The sequence below is a fragment of the Larus michahellis genome, chromosome 8 (genome assembly GCF_964199755.1).
Source record: "Larus michahellis chromosome 8, bLarMic1.1, whole genome shotgun sequence".
In the NCBI taxonomy this organism is placed as follows: domain Eukaryota; kingdom Metazoa; phylum Chordata; class Aves; order Charadriiformes; family Laridae; genus Larus; species Larus michahellis.
In genome coordinates, this window is record NC_133903.1 from 7,004,529 (window position 1) to 7,025,572 (window position 21,044).

A 21,044-nucleotide genomic window follows, 5' to 3' on the forward strand; every position below is an offset into this window, starting at 1 on the left:
CACGCGCACTCACGCCGCCTTCCTTTCCGGCAGTGTGGCCTTTCCCCTTTTACGACAGTGTGGCAGCCCCCGCCTCCCCCCGCTGGCTGCCGCGCTCGGCGGCGGCGCGGCTGCGATGGCGTCTCCCTTCAGCGGGGTGCTGCAGCTGACGGACCTGGACGATTATATCGGGCCCTCCCAGGTGGGTGCGGGCCCGGGGCTGCCAGGGTCAGGGCCGGGGGCGGTGGGGGACAGGGCGCGGCTCTGTAAGGGGTGGCCCGGGCCTGCTCCCGCCCCGCCAGCGCCGCCTGGGGAGGGTGAGGAGATGGCGCTGAGGGGAGGTGGGTGACAGCCCCAGGCCGGGACAGCGGCTCTCGGCCTGGACAGGGCCTGGCAGCGTGAGGGAGGCGGCACAGCACGGGGGCAAAGGGTCCGAGGCCGGCCCTTTCAGCTGTCCTTCGGGTGCTGTTAAATAAAATGGTAAAAGGAAAAAACCACGGAGATCCCTCGCTGTCTTCTCCAGACAGTGTGCAGAGAACGGAGAGGGCAGCTGATCGGTGCAAGCCTCTGTAAGCAGCTGAAGAGAGAAATCTTGGCCCAGCAGCCAGTCAGTCATTCCCAGCCCGATCTGGAAACTGCCCTGTTAAATCTTAATGTAGAGCCCCCAAAAAGAAAGCTTGAACCTAAACAAGCTCCCTTGCACACTACTGATCCGCACAGATGCTTATGCCGGCATGGCAGAGAGGTGAGAGTGAGCAGCAAGGACGGCTCAAGACTATTCCTTTAGAAGTCTGGAAGCACTAGCAAAAGTACAAAATAGTAACCCTGGACTTACTTGCTGACACATACAGCAGAAAAACTTACCTGAAATGAGATCAGTGGAATGGGGCGTAGCAACTCCCATTAACTCTCCTTGCAGTTTCCTAGTGAAGTTTTCATGTAAATAGTGTGATCTGCTTTTCTGTTTCAAGTAGAGATCATGGTTTTATTCAGTGAGCATAACTGAAGAATCATAACGAGTTGTTCCTGCTAGTCTCTGAATCTTGCAAAATGTAGTAAAGCTGGATTAATTTGGGGGTGGGGGGCAAACTGAAAATATTTGCAGAGGAAGAATGGTAAAAGGCAAAGAGAACCGTAGCTGCTGAAGTAGGACAAGGAGTCATAAGGTGCCTAAACAATAAAAATCCCACAAAATGCAAAAACACCCTTGAGACTTCATCACAGAACAATACAGAAAACTGGAAGCAGTCCATCTGAGGTCGTCAGAGTCCTTTCGACATTAAATGAAACTTCATTGGCACGAGCCACATGTTGACTGCAGTGACCACGCCTCCATCAGTTAAAATTTGCGATGAAGAATGCAGGATCAACCATAAGATTTTAGAGAGGAGGACTGCGCAGGCAAACCTCTGTTCCTTTCAGGGCTCCGTAAAACATAGCTGTGTTCTTCAGAAAGAATATCAAAATTGTCTTCTGTTTTTGGTATGATGCTGGAAAAGTGTTCCTTCTGTAAAAAAGGGGTAAGAAGTTTTTGCTTTTACATTTTCCCTTGGTGGTTATAGATGCTGTAAGTAAATCCAGCATAGCTTAAGGGACAGTAATCGGCATTCACTATAGAACTAGTGTTTGGGTTTGATCATTCTAATTTATGTTATATTTACCTCTTCCACGCATCTTCTCACTTTCCGGCTTCATTTCTCTATCAGGAATGTATCAAACCTGTAAAAGTGGAAAAAAAGCCTGGAAAAGCAGCAGCTAAGATCAGAATTGAAGCAGATGGAAGCTATTTTCAGATCAATCAGGTATGTGTGATTTTTCTTCATTCTTGTGTAAAATATCCAGAAGACATGAGTATATTGTTAAGTATTTGAATAGTCTACAGCTATTTAATGCTTCAGAGGACCAAGATGTTAGAAAAGTGTCGCTATTGCTGTCAGGATTCTCGTATCTTTTTTCCAAAGTCCAACTTTTTAATTGCTCAGTTTTATAAGCAGTAATTCCAATTTTATGTCAGTCTCTTATGCTCTGAAACACTGACATTAACTAGTGATGATTTTCTGGATAAGAGCAGATAATCTGAGAAGTCTGTTTTGCTGCCAGTACTTAAGTATTAGCAAATCCTAGATTATTTGCGACAATGTCTTTTCTTAATGCACTATGTCATACAGCAGAGTGCTCACAAAGAGATTCAATTAGATACTCTTAAATTTTGCTCTGATTTTTTTAATAATATTTCAAAGTATTTGTTAAATAGACTACAGAATTCATAAGCCTCCCACTTCCAAAATTAATGCCAAGTTTTGTAGAACAGTTTTCCTGTTTACGCAGAAAAGGTTAGCATTTCTTAGTTAATCAAGCTGGGAATTCATCTAGAAATGGTACTTTTAACTTTAGGCAGATGATGACCTTTTGACTTCAAAAAGGGGGATACAGCACTTCCAAAGGAGTCTGGTTTCTTATTTTAAAATTTTAATTTAATGCTACCTAATTGCTCAGTCTGTTTCTGACTTCATTGAGAGGTGACATTTAAGAGGAGAGTCTCATGGGAAAACTGACTTATTCAGGTCAAATATCGTGAAAAATATTTCCTTCCAGCAGCAAGCCACACACTGTCTTTGATACGCTGCCATACAGTTTTCCCATTAGCATCCATGTGAGTTTTGCACGCAGAAGGATTGCAGAACGCTCAGTATCAATTGTTAGCGAGCTTGTAGCCTGGTTACACAATCTATTTAGAAGGAGTGAAATTCAAGTTCCTGTGAAGAAACAGCTCCAGTACTATTCAATAACACGACCAGCGTCTGACAGAGGTGACAAAGCTGGCCTGCTTTCTCCAGGGTAACACTCAGTGCACACTGGAGGTTGGTGCTTAAAGGCTTAGGACCTCTGTGCTCTACAGTTTTGTGGTTGAAATAGCATCTGCAATCTGTAGCGTATCAGCCACCCACAAGTTGAAAAAGTGAGTAAGACAGACCTTATTTGCTTCTGGGATAGTATAATTTCAGTGTTTCGGAGCAATGGTAGTCCACACGTTTGTGTGATAGCACAAATAATTGGGGCCTAAGCAACTGTTCTGTATTTGATGAAAGTTATGTTCTTGGTCTTGCTAAAATTTTCCTGAAGTTCCTCAGCATATTTGCATCTGTGTGCCAAATAATCCCATTAAAAGCAGCAGGCTTCAAAGATACTAGTCTTCCTCCTCATCATACTAAAAATAGAATACACTTTTTTTTAATGATAAACAGAGGCCATAAAAAGGGCAACATCTTCGTTACAAAACATAGTAAAGGTGGGAAAACTGCTACCTAATTCTACACTGTGATCAGAACTGAGTCTAATCTGTTTCCTTATAGGATGGAGGAGCACAAAAACTGGAAAAGGCTAAAATTACTCTGAACGACTGTTTAGCTTGTAGTGGCTGCATTACATCGGCAGAGAGTGTTTTAATCACTCAACAGAGCCATGAAGAGCTCTGCAAAATGCTGAATTTTAACAAGGTAGGTGACAAGCCATGGCCAGGTAGGCTGCAGAGTTTGGAAGTTTTAATAGATTGGTATGATGTATCTGCAGATGCATGCGTGGAAACAGCGCACGTAAAAATTACTTTCAAAGATCTGAAGGATCTGAGGACATTCTCAGTGCACTGTTGTGTTTTTTCCGATTTTTAAAAAGTAATCATGGGTTTGTAAAAGACCTTTAACGTGGTAATTTACCGACTTCAGAGTTAAGCTGGGAGATACTTTCTGAAGTTCTAACGTGCTGAAAGTTCTGCATGTGCCGTATTAATATTGCCTGAACAATGTTGTTGTTTGTTTGGTTTTTTCAAAGACTGCCGCTCCCAATGAGCAGAAATTGGTGGTGGTTTCTGTTTCACCACAATCCAGAGCTTCACTAGCTGCAAGATGTAAAATGGGTGTTCTGGAAACAGCAAAGAAGCTGACTGCGTTCTTAAAGAGTTTAGGCAAGTGGTATTGCGTTCTGTTAATCACAGAGGGGACGGCTGGGATATACGTTAAGCATAACTGTTATGAGTGGACAAGGTTGATGTGATTTAAGCTCCCCACGGACTCATAATGTTTCATAATTGCCATTAGCTAAAATGCTAACTGTCTACAACTTCAGTTGCATAATAAACTTGGAGTGATGGAAGGAAGGAACTTTAAAGTTTATATTTGCGGTCCTCCTGTCACTTTTGCTCGTCTTACTGTGCTGACGTGCTAAGGAAAAAGGTTCACTCTTAACTGCAGAAGCTGATACCTGTAAATAAGACATAAATAAGCTTGGCTCCTGTTTGACTGGAGGCTTTTTCTTGTCGTTTGCCATGTCTTTCTTGTGAATTTTAACATGGATGCTGTACTGCCTAGGTGTGCACTATGTTTTTGATACAACTTTTTCAAGAAACTTCAGCCTATTGGAGAGCCAACAAGAGTTTGTAAAACGCTTTCGAAAGCAATCTGAAGACAAAAAGGCTTTGCCAATGCTAGCTTCTGCCTGTCCAGGTACGGTATTAAGTTGGTTATGGAAATAATAAAACGGCATACGAATAGTACACTAGAACAAAAAAAAAATCAAAAAGCTCATCAGAAAAGTTTAAATGGATAAATTAACTTAGAGGATTACTCTCTTCACAATGCAAAGAGATCTTGGTGTTAATAACAGCAATGATCTATACAGTTATCTAATGATCTCTAAAGTTACATGTCCTTTGTTTTTTGTGCTGAAGCGACGCTGAAAATGGTTATTAATGGGTACTGAGCCTGGGGTCGATGGCAGGGTGGGCAGAGTTGTTGGGCTGCTTGTTATTTTTTTAATTTAATTTGCTAATTACACTCTTACCAGGTTGGATTTGCTACGCAGAGAAAACCCATGGCAGTTTCATCATTCCTTATATCAGTACCACCAAGTCTCCACAGCAGGTCATGGGCTCCTTGATCAAGGGCCATTTTGCAGAACAGCAGGTAGGGGTCTGACAATACTGTGCTTCATGGCAAATTGCTAAAATCAAACGCTTTAAGCCGATTTTTTTTTTTTTGCTACATGTTACACATTAGAGTTTAAAGGTAAAAATTATCTTGCAGAAGCCAGCAAAGGCAGCATCGTTCTCACTTCTATTTTATCTAATGAAAAGTTATCAACTAAGGCAGTAACACCAACCTCTGCATGTTGTTTGGGAAGGCTAGAGAAACTCAGTTTTCTGTGTCTTTGTGCTCCCATCTTGCCTGTGTGTGGTATTTTCGTGTTGTTTAAAGTTGGTGAATAACTTAAAATAAGTTATCCAAAGACAAAACTGCAGTCAGTGCATACGTGCAGATCATGTCTTGTCTAAAAATTACTTGCTTGTTCCCAACTTAATGTTCTGTTTCAGTTTGACTTAGTTCTGTTCTCAGTCTTTAACCTTTGGAAACTTTCCAAATGTAAATTTGATATTTAAAGACTAGGGTTATACTAATAGCCTAGATTTGTCCAGTAAGAAACTTAAGCACCACTTCTGATTGCATGATTTATTGTCCATTAACGAGCAGTGGTTTAACACTTGCATTAAGTAAATGCTGACATCTGCATACTTGTTACAAATATTGGCAGCTACTAAGAATATTTGGCACAAGATACTGAAACAATGGCCTTGAGTCAATGACTTATTTCCTTGGCCTGTGCTTATTTCTTGGATGGTCATGAGGTTTTTGTCTGACTCCACATCAACGGCTGGGAATTAGTAGCGTGGAGGAAGCGTATTCTCTAACTGCGTAGTTGGGAATTCACTTCACTGACTGACTTTGTCTGGATCATCTGTGCTAGCAAAAGGAGGTGGGGGGAAACCTGTAAAAGACCATACTGCTGACACTTGCTACAAACTAAAATTGGGTTCTATGAGAGAAGTAATTTAGCGTGTATATAAAGGTGTGTGTATGTATATATATACACACAAAAATAAAAATAAGTATTCAGTAATAGTGGGTAGTATTTCCAGAGGCATGGTGGCATTAGTTTCATGATTCTCATTTGTACCTAGAAAACATCTCCCTCAAGATAGGTTTGATATTGGCCAATCCAGCTGCACAGCTTTGTCTTTCTTCCAGCACTTAACACCTGACCAGATATACCATGTAACAGTGATGCCCTGTTATGACAAAAAGCTGGAGGCTTCAAGGCCAGACTTTTTCAGCCAAGAGTACCAAACTCGTGATGTGGACTGTGTAATCACCACAGGTAAGCAGAGCCAGAGGTAGTCCAGATAATTTCTGGAAGCCTCAGAGCAAGGCGTTTGCTAGTTTTAATAACCCTTTGTCTCTGATAGAGGACATAGCGTATGGATATTGCTGTATAATTACGATAATGCAAATCATGTCGTGTTAAAGATTGCAGATGCAACTGGTGGATTTTGTTTTCATTTATCTCCAAAATAAGAACTTTTTATATCTCTGGGTTCTGTTTTAGGAGAAGTGCTAAAGTTGTTGGAACAAGAAGGAGTATCTCTGTCAGATGTAGATCCTGCTCCTTTGGATGCCATGTAAGAACAAAATCTCATTTGCATCTTCAGTCATGTTCTTCCTCATCCAGTATTTATAGAGTTCTTCAACACAATTTGCCTTTCCACTACTGTTCTACACAAAGCTGCGTGTGTTTGCATTTGATTTGTTTTCTTCTGTCACTTGAATCAGTCCAATTGTGCATTAAAATAGTTAATCTACAGAATACGATGAATTTCCAGTTTTGGAGAACCTGTCGCTATTTGTTCTAGATTTTAGTAGTCCAAGGATTAGCAGCTCTCACTGTAAATCAGTAGGATTGCTAGAATTAGCTCAGTAAGAGTATAATGGCAAAATAATTGTGCAGAGAAGTACAAATTGCATGACAGTCATTTACTTCAGTTACTGTTACTCTCAGTATAGCTGGTGGAATCCCACAAAAATCTACCTGCAAACTTTGAAAAGTGAGAGAATCTAGATCAGTGGTAGAAGAGTTCGCTAAAACAAAGCCCGTTATTGCACTGTGCTCAGTTTGCTTGTCTCTGTTCCTAGTTATCGGAGCTACCGTAAGGATTCCAGAATTAAAGCATAAATAAGAAATATTTAGGTCACTCAGCTAATCTGTAGGAGTCTTTATTTGTAAAAAAAAAAATGAGATCTAAAACACGTGCAAACCAGATGAGGCTTTAGTTGCTTCAACTGAAGAGTAACATCTGGTTAAGTGACAACTGAACAGAGATCTAAGCGACTATGGAAACATTAAAGTCACATTTTACTCATCTAAATTGACATGCAGCGGTGGTTCCTCTCTGAATGCTAAAACATAGTGTTCTTTGCTTCGGTTTAAAAGAAATGTCTTTGTAGCACTTTGCACATTAATAAACAGAAAGGCTACATGTCTGGCAACCTCAAAGAATTATAAAAGATAATGAAGCACATGGTTCAAAAATTTACAGCTCAGGTACCTTAAGTTTTTATGAGAGATTTTGATACCCCAAATACGAAGCATCTAGCGCATGAGTAGAATGCGACACTAGTCTGTTTTCAGTTGTACCCCTCGCAGATGTGATACTCTTGTTTTGAAATTTGGTTTATTTCTAAATAGGCTTCAAGTTTCTCTAGTACAACTAAGTGCCGTTGGCAGCCTTTGCTCAAGAATTGTCCAGTCAGCACGTGTATGTTGACAGGGGTGTGAAGGGAAGTATCTTTACACGAGGCCTCTTTCCTAGATTAGTTTTAATTGTTATAAACAATGGTCGCTCCTGTGCTTCTGAAAAGAAGGAAAAAGGGATGTAGAGATGGTCTGTTGCTATTCATTCCATTTCATTTAAGGGATACTTCATTTAAAAAAGTGATTTAAAATAATGTGCGTGCCCAGAGCCTTGGTTTCCTTCTACTACATTTCAGTGGATCAGTAGGTGTAGGTTTCACATAATGCTTTTGCTAGCGCAGGTCTATTTGTGCCCACTTTTTCCAGGATCAAGTGTCTTTTTCTGACATAGCATATGCGCGGATTGCTTTCGCTTCAAAAAGGAAAAGTATTCTCAGCTGTAATAAATGTCTGCATGGGTGAGTCCCAAAAGTACAACTTCAAAAGTTGCCTGTGTAAACAGGTACTTCTGTTTTACCTGCTTTTTTGTTATATCGCTAACAGAAAATTGAGGAGAAAAAAATATTCTGAAGTGTTTGGGTTCCCTTAGGAAATGACATTATGGAAGTGTCAGTTATAACATAGAACCAAATGTCTAATTACTTGATAAAAATCTCTGGCCAACTTCTTAGGAGTACATTCTGAGCGCCAGGCCTCATGCCTGTGGTGATAAAGCGCCTCTATAACCTTTTGCTCGCTTTAACATACTCAGTAAATTGACTGGTTACAAACAGCACGTATTCCTCAGAACTTGGAGCTTTCACATCAGCAGTCCAATGGCTGTTGTTCTGCTTTATCCTCCAGCACGTGGAAAAGCCCATTAAGAGGTTATTACATTTGGCAGCAAGAATGAGGTGAAGTGCCAGAAATCCCAGGACTTTTGCTGGTATAACTGTTTGCTCCAGGCCAGCACTGGAGCTTACTGGCAGCCTTGTTTTAAGAGAGTAGCAGTACGTGAGGCCAGACACACTGAAACGTTTTGTTAATGAAGCTCAGTTCCTGTAAACAAGATCAAATTAAAAATAGTTTCTGAGGGTGATTGCAGGCTAAAGTGTTGCCTTCTGCAGTTCTTGCAAAGCCTAAGATTTTATCTGCGAGAGGCAACATCTTCAATTTGACTTGAAACTGCTTGGCCGGAATTCAAGTGTTTTCCCTTCTGCAGCTGTTAGCAGGAGAATGCAAGTGTCACTGCCTGATGAGCGCTCCTAAGCAGATCCCTCATCTTGTTATTCTCTCATAACAAAAGCTATTGTTGTGGCTTCCATCTGGTGAGCTATTCTCGAGAAACAGCTTGACCTCTGAATAGTTGGTTGTGTTTTGGCATGTCAGAGAGATGGAATTATTTGTGCAGAACTGGAGTTACAGAACTTATGTTAACGTTGTTGTTCAACACCAAAAATGTGTTGAACTTAAACCAGGATCCTGTTAAGGACAGCCGTGTATGGAGCAAATGTCCTGGCATGGTTAGGTTTGCTCACCTTTTTTCACTTAACTTTAAGCACATGATGCCACAGCAAACAGATTTCATCTCTCTGTGCTTGTGATCATCCCGCTGATACCTCCCAGAAGCATCCTCTCGTGTCCCAGCAACCACATGAAGAGTAGCTGGTTTCAAAGAATGGCTCGTAACACAGAACCAGAGCTTTCAAGAATGAATTCTGCTTTTGTTGATGTTGCAGAAAAGCTTTAGCACTGATGAGATGTCTCTTGACCAAGACAGGACTTCTGCTAGGTTGTGTTCCCCAGGAGAAGCAGAGATTGCACAGACCCGTACCACCAATGCTTCATTATTTCCCTCCTCCCATTTCTAAGTGTAACCCGGGATGTTTGCAGAGGTATTAAACAGAAAGCTAACAAAATACACACGTCAGGTAATGGCTCTAACACAAACATTCCCAGACAGTTGGCAGTGCCTGGGTCAGGCCTTGTGGCATGTGACAGTATTTCCACTGAGCTTGACCCCAAGGATGCTGGGCAGCACAGGGTTAAATCTGCTGGGCTCTGAGGCTATAAATAGTTGGTTCCCAGGAGAAAGGGAAGAGCCTGGAGCTCAAAGGGAGCAGGTCTGTGGTGTGATGTGTTGCTTTTCAGTCCCCCGGAGCTTTGCGTTTGTGCTGGCTGTTCTGTTTTATCAAAGATTCCCCTAAAACTGCTTATTTCTTCCTTTCCCCCAGGTTTAGTAGTGCTGCAGAAGGGGAGCTCACGGGCCACTCTGGAGGTGGTTCTGGTGGCTACTTGGAGCACATATACAAGTATGCAGCCAAGGAGCTCTTTGGAATTCAAGTGGATACAATTCAGTACAAACCTTTAAAGTAAGAAGTTCAAAGTCCTACAGAAAGCGCTATTTTTATTGCGATTCCCTTTGTGCTGTTATCTTGCTGATGGGCTGAAACTTTCTTTGCAAGGCTAAACATTTTACTTCAAGGCATGGGAACTGGCTTCTCACGCCCACAGTTGCTGGGCAATAAATCAGCCAGCACTCCATGCAGCCTTCCCCTTGGAGACTTCTAGCCCCTTCACCACCCACACACTTCATTCTGGCCTGATGGATTTTCCCAGTATCAAGTTGCAGACAATTTTTAGAGTTAATTTAGAAGACAGAGCTTGCCTGGGTCTGGGCTTCCTCACCTGCAATCAGGCCAATAAAGTAGATTTGTTACTAATCTAGCTATCAGAGAACAGAAAATCTTGTGTCAGGGCTTTGGGGCTCTGTTTTAAAGACAGCAAGTCATTTTAGTTTGGGCATAGAGGCTCATTCAGCTGAGGTTCCTTCTAGTTTCCCAGTTTTTATTAAGGTACCATTTTTAATGAATTATATCCCTGATTAGCAATATTTATGTTTAGGATTCTCTGGTCTAGGAAGCAGAAGAAACAGTCCCCCTGAGTCTCAATATGAAATACTTGATAAAAATCAAATTACTTACTCTTTGATCAGGAACAGCTATTTCCACTAACCTTAGGAGTCTGGAAGCCTTCAATACTGGTTTGTTCCCGGGTTTTACGACCCACTACAATGTCAAAGTTTCCTCAGTGGCCTCACTAATGTATAAGTTGGCTGAAGCCAACTCAGAAGGCCTATCTATCACAATGAAACTCTTGTTTAGGCTCCATTTAGAGCCTAAATCCTTTTAAGGATTTATTCACCGCAGGTGTTCTTCAGCAAACTCAGTTCAGGTGGCAGGTCCTCAAACAAGACTGGAAAAGGATCAGTTCCTTCATCTGTTTTGTTTGGGTGGCAAAGAACTAGGACAGCTTTCTCAAATAAGATTTCACAAAGAACTTTGTTTTAGCACAGGGCTCCTTGAAGTTTAAAATAGAAGTTAACTTGGATGAGACATTTTCTCTGCTCTTGTTCCTCAGAAACAAGGACTTCCAGGAGGTGACACTGGAGAAGGATGGAGTAATCCTGCTCCAGTTTGCTTTGGCGTACGGGTTTCGAAACATACAGAACTTGGTGCAAAAGCTGAAGCGAGGGAAATCGCCCTATCACTATGTTGAAGTCATGGCCTGCCCATCAGGTAAGACTGCACAGGGATTTCACTGTTACAATCCCTAACTGTAAGAAGCTATAGAAAATCATACCTAAAATAGAAGGACAATAGGCAGTTCCTCACATGCTGAATATTGTGGCAAAGCCTTCAGACTCCTGAGATGTGATAGTCACAGCATCAGAATGTCAAAGTTGTTTGTGTGTATGTTCTCCTACCTAGAAGCTAGGAATTCTTCAGGATTTAAGTAATTACAGTTAAATTCCGTTGCACAAAATTGGCATAATTAGTGCTTTCAAGGAGTTTCACCTGGTTTTCTGAGCGCTTTGGTACATGAGGAGACTCTTCCTCTAAAATTGCACAAAATTGACTGTTACACTTGCAGAGAACGCTTGCTATGGCTGGCGAAGAAAGTCTCTTTCCACCTATTTGATTCCCTTTTCCACTTTGTGCAAGCCCTCCTTTTTCTGCCTCCTGCTTCTCTCTGACTCTGCAAGCAGAACACACGGGCAGCTTGGCCCCAGCCTGAAGCGATGCCGAGCTGCCACTCTCGGCACTCTCAGCAACTGCTCTGTCCCCGAGGGGCCGCTCAGCACCAGGATACCCCCGGCTTAGGGCCACCACAGGCTGCGTAGCTCAACTCATAGTGCTCCTCTGCCCCAACAGCAAACCCAGAACCTGTCCCAGAGATGTTTATCCTACCTTCAGTTGAGACTCCAAGGCTGCTCTCACCTGGATGGCCTTCTGGCCCTTTTCTGGAGGCACAGGATGAGAGACAGAGCTCCCTGCTTCGTCTCGTCTCCGTCTCCCCGGCACGTCCCAGCCTGCCTTGGCAGCCCTCGCTCGCAGCTGGCTGCAGGCTGGAGCAGCACTGGGACACACCAGGCCAATGATCTCTGCTCCAGGGCTGCAGCCCGCCCTGCTGGGGTTAGATAACTGGGGAGTAAACCACAATTATAATGGTGTTTTCATTTCTGTAACTGTTTGCAGGTGCAGAGTAAATTAGCTATAGCTGGGGTTGGGTTTTTTTTTCTGATAAAGCTGAGGTGCTTTCTAAACTCAGTGACATTTTCTCACTTTGTTGCACATAGGCTGTTTAAATGGAGGTGGTCAGATCAAACTAGATGGTGAATCCAGCAAGGACCAGCTTCAGCAAGTTGAGAGGTTGTATGAGTCTCTTAAGACTGAAATTCCAGAGAAGAACCGGACTGTAAATGAACTCTACGAGCAGTGGCTGGGTGGCGCGGAGTCAGAAAAGGCTGCGAAAGCTTTGCATACAGAGTACCACGCAGTGGAGAAAACAAACACTGGATTTAACATCAAATGGTGAAGACGGACGCTGTGAAGCCCAGATACAGATACTCAGTGCCTTTTTAACTCAATCATATTTAAGAGTCTCAAAAGACAGTTCAAGTTCTGTCCCATCACTGGGAGTTTGCAATTCTGACTCTCGTTAGGGATCAGAAGGTAATGTGCACATAGGCAGGCAATGTTGATTCCTACAGCTTTATAATTATTGAAGTGATGTAAATAAAAACCAAGCACTACTTAAAACATGTCAAAAGAAGCAGTAATGCATCCTAGCCTCTGCCCAGTCTGTGAGGACCGAATGCGAACTGCCCTTACAACCCTGTTCCTGCCAGAACTGATGAATTTAAGGTACTGAAGGACTGGGGTCGCAGTAGGCTGTAGCCTCACCGAGATGAGCTTTATGCTAGATGACAGTATTACTCCTCCAGGCCTTGCTGTATTTCACAGCACGAAGTTTTATGGCTGTCTCTGTCGGGACATCCTCACTTAGTTATAAATGGTCTAATTAGACCTTGGGTTCTGTTTTTCCATTTCACTGCCCCTGACTGGCTGCCCTTGAGGTCCAGCTGCAGTATCTTTACCCTGTCAGAGGGGGTGGGCACCAGCAGCCTGGGATCACGTGAGAAGCATCATCTCTAGGGCTGTTTTATTGCCTGCTGAAATGTGAACTGAATGAATGTTTAAGAAGAAAAAGCTAGTGATTTTTTTTCCCCTTTAATTACAACAATTGTCTCTAACTGTGTGCAATTACATCCCTTTCTCTCCCTAAATACACAGTAGAGAGAGTGACAGAATTGTCACATCTGCCCTATCCTCAGCTGCCCATTACTGATGGATAATATCCTTAAATTCAGAGAAAACAATTTTTTACAGTGTTTGAAGTAAGAATTTACTGCCAGCTTTCTTTCCAATGAAGGACAAAGTCCTTGGTGTCTCTGAAAGGTGTTACTTCACAAAAGTTAATAGAAGGCGGCTGTGAAATGTAATCATTACAAGTAGTTTACCAGAACAATCCAAGAGGTTAGTAAAGACACATCTGGTTTAACGGAGCGTATGACGATGCCTTGCCTGAAGACAGATGGATGTGAAACAGATTTGGTCTTTTGTTACTGGAGATGACGTGTGTTTGTCTTGCTATCTGTATCTTTACATACGGGTATTTTCAGAACTATTCACCGAAAAACAACTGAATGAATAACTCTCTGTTGGTCTGTTTAATCTGAATATCAGTTTTTCTGGAGTTACAATGCGTATGGGGAGGGGAAGGCAGCAGTGGGAGGATTGGCAGCTGTACCTGAACTCCAGGGGAAGGGACGCTGGCAGATGTGGAATCTCTCCTCGTGACTGCTGTAGCTGCGTGAACGTGAACTTAAAAATCGCGTTATTGAATCACTTCAGTATTTCTCCCTTTTCCAGTTCCTGCTCTGTGAGGAAGAAGGACTGTGCGGAAAGTAAGAGTTAAGTGGATGAAAACTGAAAACAAAGCTGCCACATTGCTTTGTTCCTTCAGAGTAAACGCAGAGAGATGGAGGTGGTTACTGCATCTAGCCCAGACTGAAACCTTGCCCGGACCCTCGTCAGAGATAACCCTCACCCAGTTACTGCCCACCCTGAGCTTAGGGCTGTCAAAAGCAAAGCTGTCAGACCTTGACCTGCCTCTTGTGACGGCTTCTCTGGCAGTACTTGCCTGTGTCCTTCTCAAAGCCCCCTCCGCTCTTCCTTAAAAGTAAACCAACAGTGTAAAAGATGGGGTTTTTTTAATGGTTTTAATTAAAAGCTTTACATTTTTCAGGTGTTGCTGATCAATTAGTGAATTCACAGTGTTCATAAGGCAAGAATGTCCCAGTGCTTCCCCCTCCCCACCCTATTCATTTTACAAGCAAGTCGGTAGTTTCAGTGACTGCCCTGTTCCATGCATAGATGTGTAACGCACGGCGTTAGGCTAAACCACACCATTTTTATCTGCAGCAAGAGACACCACTGCTAATGCAAAGTCAAGTCCAGTGCGCTGAAGTGCTGAGACCATAAATGTCAGTGCGAGAGAAACACACTCTCTGTTGACAACATGCACATCAGGCCAGAAGTGCACAAATACATAAAGATAAATTAGCTGTAAATTAAATAACTAGGGAGAGGGAGGCGAACTCCTTGTCTCGCCTCCAGTTACCAGGCTACCAACACGCACACCCCTAAAGCCGCCAAAGGGTGCTCTGCTCAGAACAGGCCGAGACCTCCGCTCCTGCAGAGGCTCCCGGGTGTCTGCTCTTGCCGGGGTATCGCGAACAGCTTGGATTCCTCCCAGCCTTGGAGCTGCAGGCTCCTGCTGTCAACGTGAGCGGGCTCGCTGCTAGGTCGGGAACCCTCCCCGAACACACAGGGGAGCATCTCTGCTCCAAGGGTAAATAAAATTCCAGAGGAACACCCAGGTAACATCTATAAACTGCACCATTACATTTAAACTGAGTAACTTTGAGGCAAGAGCACTGAGGCAATTCACGCAGCAGGATTAATTCTTCCCCTCCCATGTGGGGGGGGAGTAATTCTAAAACTATAACTTAAAAAAAAAAAAGAAAGAAAAGAAAACCCTTAGTCTATTTCTAGCAATGAAAGAAACAGCCACAAACCAGGCTTCAGTGGTAATGGGTGCAGTTCACAGTCCACACATGAAAGATCCCGAAGTCAACTCTATTCCAGTGTTAGGAGCTACAAAATTTATAATCAACGCTTTAAAATGACAACACGCGGTAAAGAATCCCGAGCCCAGCCCCTCTGCTCTGCTGTGTTTTCAGCTGAACTACGCAGAACTGGGGGTAAACTCAGCAACACCGAGACAGTCGCACACATTGAGGTAAAGAAGAAACCAGAGACGGGCGATTGTCCCCCCCCCGGAGCAACCTGCCCGAGCCCAGCCCCTTCGGAGGGATTTTCACAGCTATTTACAGAGCTACCATCGAGCCCTATGTTTTCCAAAAAAAAAAAAAAAAAACACCAAAAAAAACTACTTTACTGGTTTGCAATGCACCTCCCCACCACCTGCCAATAAAAGCTCTGCACATTTCTCAGACTTCAAAAAAATAAAACAGTACTGATTTCACACAAACTAAAGGCTGAAGAGACCCAGCTGTTCCAAAGAAAAGGCAACAGAAAAGGAAGTTTCATCCAAGTTTTTCGGTTTTCTATCTTGGGAGAAAAAAACCAAACCAGCAGCAGCAGCAATGGATGCCTAGTAGCGCGTTGTTGTTCGCAGCCCAAAAACTGTCACACCTCGAAAAGTCATTTACAAAGCCAGGGGTTAGAGCACGTGTCCCCCCCAGGCCTGAACGCCACCTGAAGGTACTCTGCGCGGTGTCAGTGGTTTGGGTGGCTCCCATCAGTCAGCGATTGCGTTACAAATCCCCACGCAATTTTTCTATGTTGGCCTACTATAAAAATGGGGGGGGGGGGGGTGGAAGAGGAAAAAAATACCCAAACCCCACTGTAATGAGGGTTTCTGTTAGCTCAGGTCTGGAGTCAAGCAGGTACTGCTAAACAGCTGTGAAAAATGCCAAATTCCCTTCCTGGCTTCCTCTTGTGCACCCAAGTCTCCGCTTCCCGTCCCGATGCAGCACCCAGGTGTGTCAGGGCTGCCGGCAGGAGACCCTCACAGCCCCCCCAGGGGTGCTGGCTGGTCCGTGGGGGACAGCACCGCGTCCCCTGAGCGTCCCCACCTTCTCCATACTCTGCCTCGGCTCCCTCCAGCAGGCAAAGGGCTGCACGACGGGCGGCAGCTCCCGCATCCGCCAACCCCAATGTTGGGGGGGGGAGGTCCTCCAAAACATGCCCTGACCCTCTGCCAGCAGCCCACGGGGTTTAACTGCCTGGCCGAGCTCAGCAAAGCTCCCATGGCCAGGGGAACCGGGCACGGCGCTGGAGGGAGCGAAGCAGAGCGGCCTCAGAACGAGCAGGTTAAAGACAGAAACCAGTTCCCAACTGCCGAGTCTTACAGGAGTAAGTCGGAGCCAGACGGACGCAGCCCCGGGAGGAAGCCCCCGCCGCGATGGGGATGCTGCGTTTCGGGAGCCACCACCACAGCGATCACTTCTTCTCGAGGAAGGGGCTGAAAAGTCCCCAGTCGAACGCGAGCATGGCCTGGGGATTGGGCCGCTCCTTGGGCTTCTTGAAGTTATCCTTCTCGGTGCGGAGCGTCCTCAGCACCTCCACCGGGTCCGTCTTCCCCGTGAACTTCTGCAAGGGCTCCTCCCTGCAAGGAGAGCGGCTCTGCTGTGACCACAGGGGACGGCATGGGGACACCCCTCCCCACCGGGACCCCAGCGCAGACCAGGACGGACAACGGGGGAGTCACATCCTCGTGCCAGGTGGCTGCTGGGGCACGTGGGGCTTGTCTGCGGGTGCCCCGTGCTGGGCAGTGCAGCACCTCATGTCCGGGCCCCCTCCCCTCCCCTGGGGCTTGGATCTCCCACCAGCCAGCGAAGCCATGGGAGAAGGGGTGATGCTGGATGAAAAAGGGGAGCAGAGTTTGGGGGCAGGACCAACCAACCCCCCTCGGATTTGGGGTTGACCCACTGCGGGGCCCTTCGCACCCCCAAGGCACCGGCGCTGCTTACGTGACCCGCAGGAAGGGGTTGTAGAGGAACTCCTCCTGCAGCGTGGAGGGCACCGTGGGCAAGTCCTCATCATCCCGCTGCTGCCGAGGAACCAGAGACATCCAAAAACCTGCCGGCACTCGACACCTCCTCTGTCCCCACCCCGGCAGGGACACAGCCACTTACTTTAGCCCACGTGAGTTTGTTCTTCACTATTTCATTCTCCGGTTCCACTTTCAAGGCAAACTTGAGGTTTCGGACAGTGCATTCGTGGCCACAGAACACCTTCTGCAATGCCAGCAGGAAACACTCAGCATCACACGTGTGTCCGGTGCCGGGTCCGACCCATCCTGGTCCCGCTGTAGCCCCAGTCCCATGGATGGGTGCTGCCTCCCAAGCGGTGCCAGCCTCGAGCCCCCTCTCAATTTTGGGGTCCCTCCCCAGGCTGGGGCAGAGACATGGGGCACTCACCGTCTCCTTCGGCAAAGCCCCCAGGATTTGGGTGAGGTTGATGTACATCTGCTCCGCCGTCCCCTCGAAGAACTTCCCGCAGCCTCCCACGAACAGAGTGTCACCTGTGGGGAAAAGGGTCTGGACACGGAGGGGACCCTGGCCCCGCTCCCAGGGACGGGATGCCGGGTGGGAGCCCCCACGCGCTGGATTCGCCCTGTGAGCATCAAGCCCAGGGGGGGAGGCAGCGGGGAGGCAGCGTGCCCTGTGACCCCGGTACCCACGGGGTGCACGTCAGCAGGGTGGGATACCTGAGAAAAGAGCCGGAGCATCCGGGGAGCCGTCCTCCCACATGAAGTAGCACATGTGGCCCGAGGTGTGGCAGGGGGTGAAGAGGCACCTCACCCGGATGGCCCCGAACTGCAGGGAGAGAAGGTCAGGACCTTGCTGGGGTCCCCCGGCCCTGACGGGCAGCCAGGTTCCCCCAGACCTCCCCGTGCCCCACGGCATCCCCTGCCCAGGGCTCAGGAGGTCACAGACAAACCAGGGGAGGGCAGTTTGGGTGAGCCCCGGGTTACGCGCATCTTCTCCAATGGCATTTAGCAGCAGAGCTCCAGGAGAGGGTTGGGTCCCCCAGCGCAATCCCAAACGGGCTGGGAATGGGATGGGGTTTCTCATCCAGTCCAGAGCTCCATCCCACTCCGAATCCATGGTGCCGCATCTACAGCCGCCCCAGGGCACGGGGAGCCCAAGCACAGCCCCAGCCAGGCACCAACCCCATTAGCTCCCGGCACGGTGGGACCATGCCGTCACCCAGCACTGCGCCAGCCACAGCCACCCCATGGGGCAGGACCCGTGCGTGGGGACCGAGCCCCAGGGCACTCGTACAGCCACGCACCGTCAGCTCCTGCTCGTGGGTCACCTTGTGAGTCAGGGCCCCGATCCGCTCATCGGCACCGTACACCCGCAGGCCGGGGCAGAGCCTCGCCAGCTCCTCGTTGCCCCTCGCGTGGTCCCTGCACCGGCAGAGGAGGGAATGGACACCCGGTCCCACATGGGGCACGGCTGCCCCCAGCCCCCTGCTCGTGCCAGCGGCACTTACCAGTGGTGGTGGGTGGTGAGGATGGCTCTGAGCACCACCTCCTCCTTCCTGACGATTTCCAGCAACTGAAACAGACCCAGAGCAGAAGAAGTGAGCACACAGAGAAGCGGTGACACACACTCCACGACCGCTACAGCCGCACAGCACAGCCCTGAACGGCCGGCGCCCGCCGTGCCCGTGCCAGCACAGGATCTGTCCCGTACGGCACCGCGCTGCAGGCGAGAGGCCCAGCGGACCAGGGCAGAGAAAACAGTCAGAAACAACCACTGAGCGATGAGAGGATGAGAGCAGGATGAAGGCTCGGCTCCCTGCAGCCAACCCCGTCGCACAGAGCGGAGCAGGCAGACGGGAACACGCTGCTCCCACGGGGACGGCGGCATTTTATGGCCGGTGCTTTCGCAGCGTAAGCATGGAGGTGCAGCACGGGCCGTGCACAGGGTCACCGGCGCAGCAGGGAGACGGTGGCCGTGCCACCCGTCCCAGCTACAGCGAGGGGCCGTGCAGGGCTGCCAACCCCATGGCTCAGCTTCCAGGAGGCTTTTGATGCCAACTTCAAATTCATCGCTACTAACAAAGCCCCTGGCAGCTCCTGATTACGTTCTTCAAAGAGGAAGGAAACGTCCGTGTCAACAACAAACGCTTAAAAACCGCGACAGCCTTTCTGCGATGTGCCGCAGCTCAGGGTGGCACAAGGGGGGTCCCAGGCAGGGGGATCACGGGCATCACGCCGGTGAGGGATGATCCCGGCGCTGCCTTCCCTCCCTGCCTGCAGCAGCACGGCCGCAGGCTGGCTCCTGGAAAAAAGGACTTTCCAGCCTATTTCAGGTTATTCTCACTTGCTTTGGGGTCTGCACGGCTTCCAGCTCGGGAGGGCTGGGAGGTAACGGTTAGGGCAACGTGGAAATCCCCCCACAGCCCAGGGGTCTAGCACACACATCCACGCTCCGTGGGGGCTGAACAGGGGCCGCCCCCACCAGTGGGATGCTCCACGCACAGATGGATGCACCCGCTGCACGCAAAGACCCCACAATGGCAACCCCGCGCGGGGCCACCACCGCGGTCACGTCCCCCAGGTGGGACCCCACAGCCCACCCAGGACATGGCGAGGCTGCGGCCGCTCCGGGGGTGGCAAAACGCCTCTCACCCTTTTGGGGACGGCGGCGTCCACCGCGATGGCATCCCGGGTGCTCTCCTCGATGACCAGGTACATGTAGTTGTCCTCCAGGACAGAAATCACCTTCACCTTCATGGTCCCTCACCAGCGCCGGCCGCGGGACACGGCGCGGGGCGGGGGGGGCGGGACCCGGCCCCACGCAGCAAAACACGGGGGTGGCCCCAGCTCCACGGGGCAAAACGTGGGGGTGGGGAGCGGCCCCGGCCCCGCGCAGCCGCGGGGGGAGGACCCGCGGGGGTGCGCGGTGTCCCCTCCCAGCCCCGCCGCGACCCTCGGCGGAGCCCACGCGTGACGCGGCCGCTACCTGCGGGCTCGGCCGCCCGCAGCCCCGGCGCGGCCCCTCCCCGCAGCGGGCGGACGCGTCCCGCCCCCGCCGGTGCGGTGCGGGGCGGGTCACGCTGCGTGGGGCGGGCTGAGAGCCCGCACGGCCCCGCTGCCGTGCCCGGGGGCTTCCCTTATCCCCAGCGCCAAGGCGGCTGCCGGTGGAACCCCCGCCTCGGTGGGGGGCAGAGGGATGAAGCAGCCCCTCGGTATCTCACCGTGGACCCCCGCGTCCACACGCCCACTCGCGGGGCCCCGCGGCTCATCCTTGCGAGGCTGAAGGCGCGGGGGAGCCCGGCGAGGAGGAAGGCTGGGGCACACGGTGTTTGTGTCCCCGTCTCCCCACCACCGGACCCCAAAACTGCAGCCTGGCCCCCACCCCTGGCGGAGTCCAGCCAGGCATCACTGCAGCAAGTCAGGGCCCGGCCTGCGAAAACAGCCGCTTCTCCCACCACCAGCGTGGTAACGTGAGAGGGATGAGGGTCTCCCATCCCTGGGAGGGATGGGGGGTGCCGGCTCCCACCAGGGGTTGGAAACACCAGAGACACAAGATGGTTTGGACGAGACCCAGACACTGGCACTGCTGTTTAGGAGGGAGCACCCGGGAGGGTCTTGCATGACCATGCCAGAGCTCCAGGCATGGCCTCTGAACAACTCCGAAACACCAAAAACGCTGGGCAAGCAGGATCAGAGCCATGCCCCGGCTCCCGTCCCAGCCCGACATGAGCCCCAGTTCAGGGTCAACCGTGGTCCCCCAAACGCCACTTGTGAAGGAGGGAACGGCGCTTGCAAGCAAGAAACAAGCGCTGAACATACTCCCTTCTTTCGAAGGGAAAATACAGTTGTAACAAGACCTTGAATAAAGCCCCAGAGGGTCCCAAAATGCCACCCACCCCCCCCCCAGGATTAAGCATAAAGTCACTTTCAGTTGGTTGACTTCAATTACCAGTAACAAAAAAAAAAAATAATAATTGTCCGATATAGAAACCTCCCCTTCTTGCAGAGCACCCCACTGCTGC

At 48.5% G+C, this 21,044-nt stretch overlaps 3 protein-coding genes across 10 annotated transcripts in view; 1 reads left to right on the forward strand and 2 right to left on the reverse strand.

Moving 5' to 3' along the window:
* The window catches only part of LOC141748061 (mesothelin-like), a 78,890-nt gene extending 77,767 nt beyond the window's left edge, over positions 1-1,123 (reverse strand). For all 5 annotated transcript variants that reach the window (XR_012588892.1, XR_012588891.1, XM_074599466.1 and 2 more), the window contains exon 1: positions 844-1,123. The gene's annotated coding sequence lies outside the window, so the exon portion shown is untranslated. The remainder of the gene's footprint in view (positions 1-843) is intronic.
* Positions 51-13,597, forward strand: CIAO3 (cytosolic iron-sulfur assembly component 3). 2 transcript variants are annotated; one of them, XM_074599474.1, is made up of 11 exons: positions 51-181; positions 1,686-1,781; positions 3,333-3,476; positions 3,808-3,940; positions 4,344-4,478; positions 4,819-4,937; positions 6,057-6,186; positions 6,415-6,487; positions 9,771-9,908; positions 10,957-11,114; positions 12,176-13,597. In XM_074599474.1, exons 1-11 carry the CDS (start codon positions 116-118, stop codon positions 12,412-12,414), a joined length of 1,431 nt encoding a protein of 476 aa, XP_074455575.1. In that variant the 5' UTR covers positions 51-115; the 3' UTR covers positions 12,415-13,597. The 2 variants fall into 2 exon arrangements, with proteins under 2 accessions (XP_074455575.1, XP_074455576.1); XM_074599475.1 differs by lacking the exon at positions 51-181 and adding an exon at positions 1,310-1,499.
* A 1,486-nt stretch (positions 13,598-15,083) lies between these two features.
* Positions 15,084-20,042, reverse strand: LOC141748063 (hydroxyacylglutathione hydrolase-like protein). 3 transcript variants are annotated; one of them, XM_074599477.1, is made up of 8 exons: positions 19,675-20,042; positions 18,531-18,595; positions 18,351-18,444; positions 17,740-17,848; positions 17,450-17,553; positions 17,165-17,266; positions 17,000-17,079; positions 15,084-16,635 (listed from the first exon to the last, which is right to left on the reverse strand). In XM_074599477.1, exons 1-8 carry the CDS (start codon positions 19,777-19,779, stop codon positions 16,470-16,472), a joined length of 825 nt encoding a protein of 274 aa, XP_074455578.1. In that variant the 5' UTR covers positions 19,780-20,042; the 3' UTR covers positions 15,084-16,469. The 3 variants fall into 3 exon arrangements, with proteins under 3 accessions (XP_074455578.1, XP_074455577.1, XP_074455579.1); XM_074599476.1 differs by having other exon boundaries at positions 18,327-18,444; XM_074599478.1 differs by lacking the exon at positions 17,000-17,079 and having other exon boundaries at positions 18,327-18,444.
* Between the last annotated feature and the right edge of the window lie 1,002 nt (positions 20,043-21,044).

Excerpts from the sequence above, each read along its gene's own strand:
- CIAO3 (XM_074599474.1), top strand. The coding sequence starts at position 116 with ATGGCGTCTCCCTTCAGCGGGGTGCTGCAGCTGACGGACCTGGACGAT. Across the intron at positions 1,782-3,332 it reads GCTATTTTCAGATCAATCAG|GATGGAGGAGCACAAAAACT; the intron begins GTATGTGTGATT and ends GTTTCCTTATAG. Across the intron at positions 9,909-10,956 it reads ATTCAGTACAAACCTTTAAA|AAACAAGGACTTCCAGGAGG; the intron begins GTAAGAAGTTCA and ends CTTGTTCCTCAG.
- LOC141748063 (XM_074599476.1), bottom strand. The coding sequence starts at position 19,779 with ATGAAGGTGAAGGTGATTTCTGTCCTGGAGGACAACTACATGTACCTG. Across the intron at positions 18,445-18,530 it reads CTCACCACCCACCACCACTG|GGACCACGCGAGGGGCAACG; the intron begins GTAAGTGCCGCT and ends CTGCCGGTGCAG. Across the intron at positions 16,636-16,999 it reads AACCCCTTCCTGCGGGTCAC|GGAGGAGCCCTTGCAGAAGT; the intron begins GTAAGCAGCGCC and ends CTCTCCTTGCAG.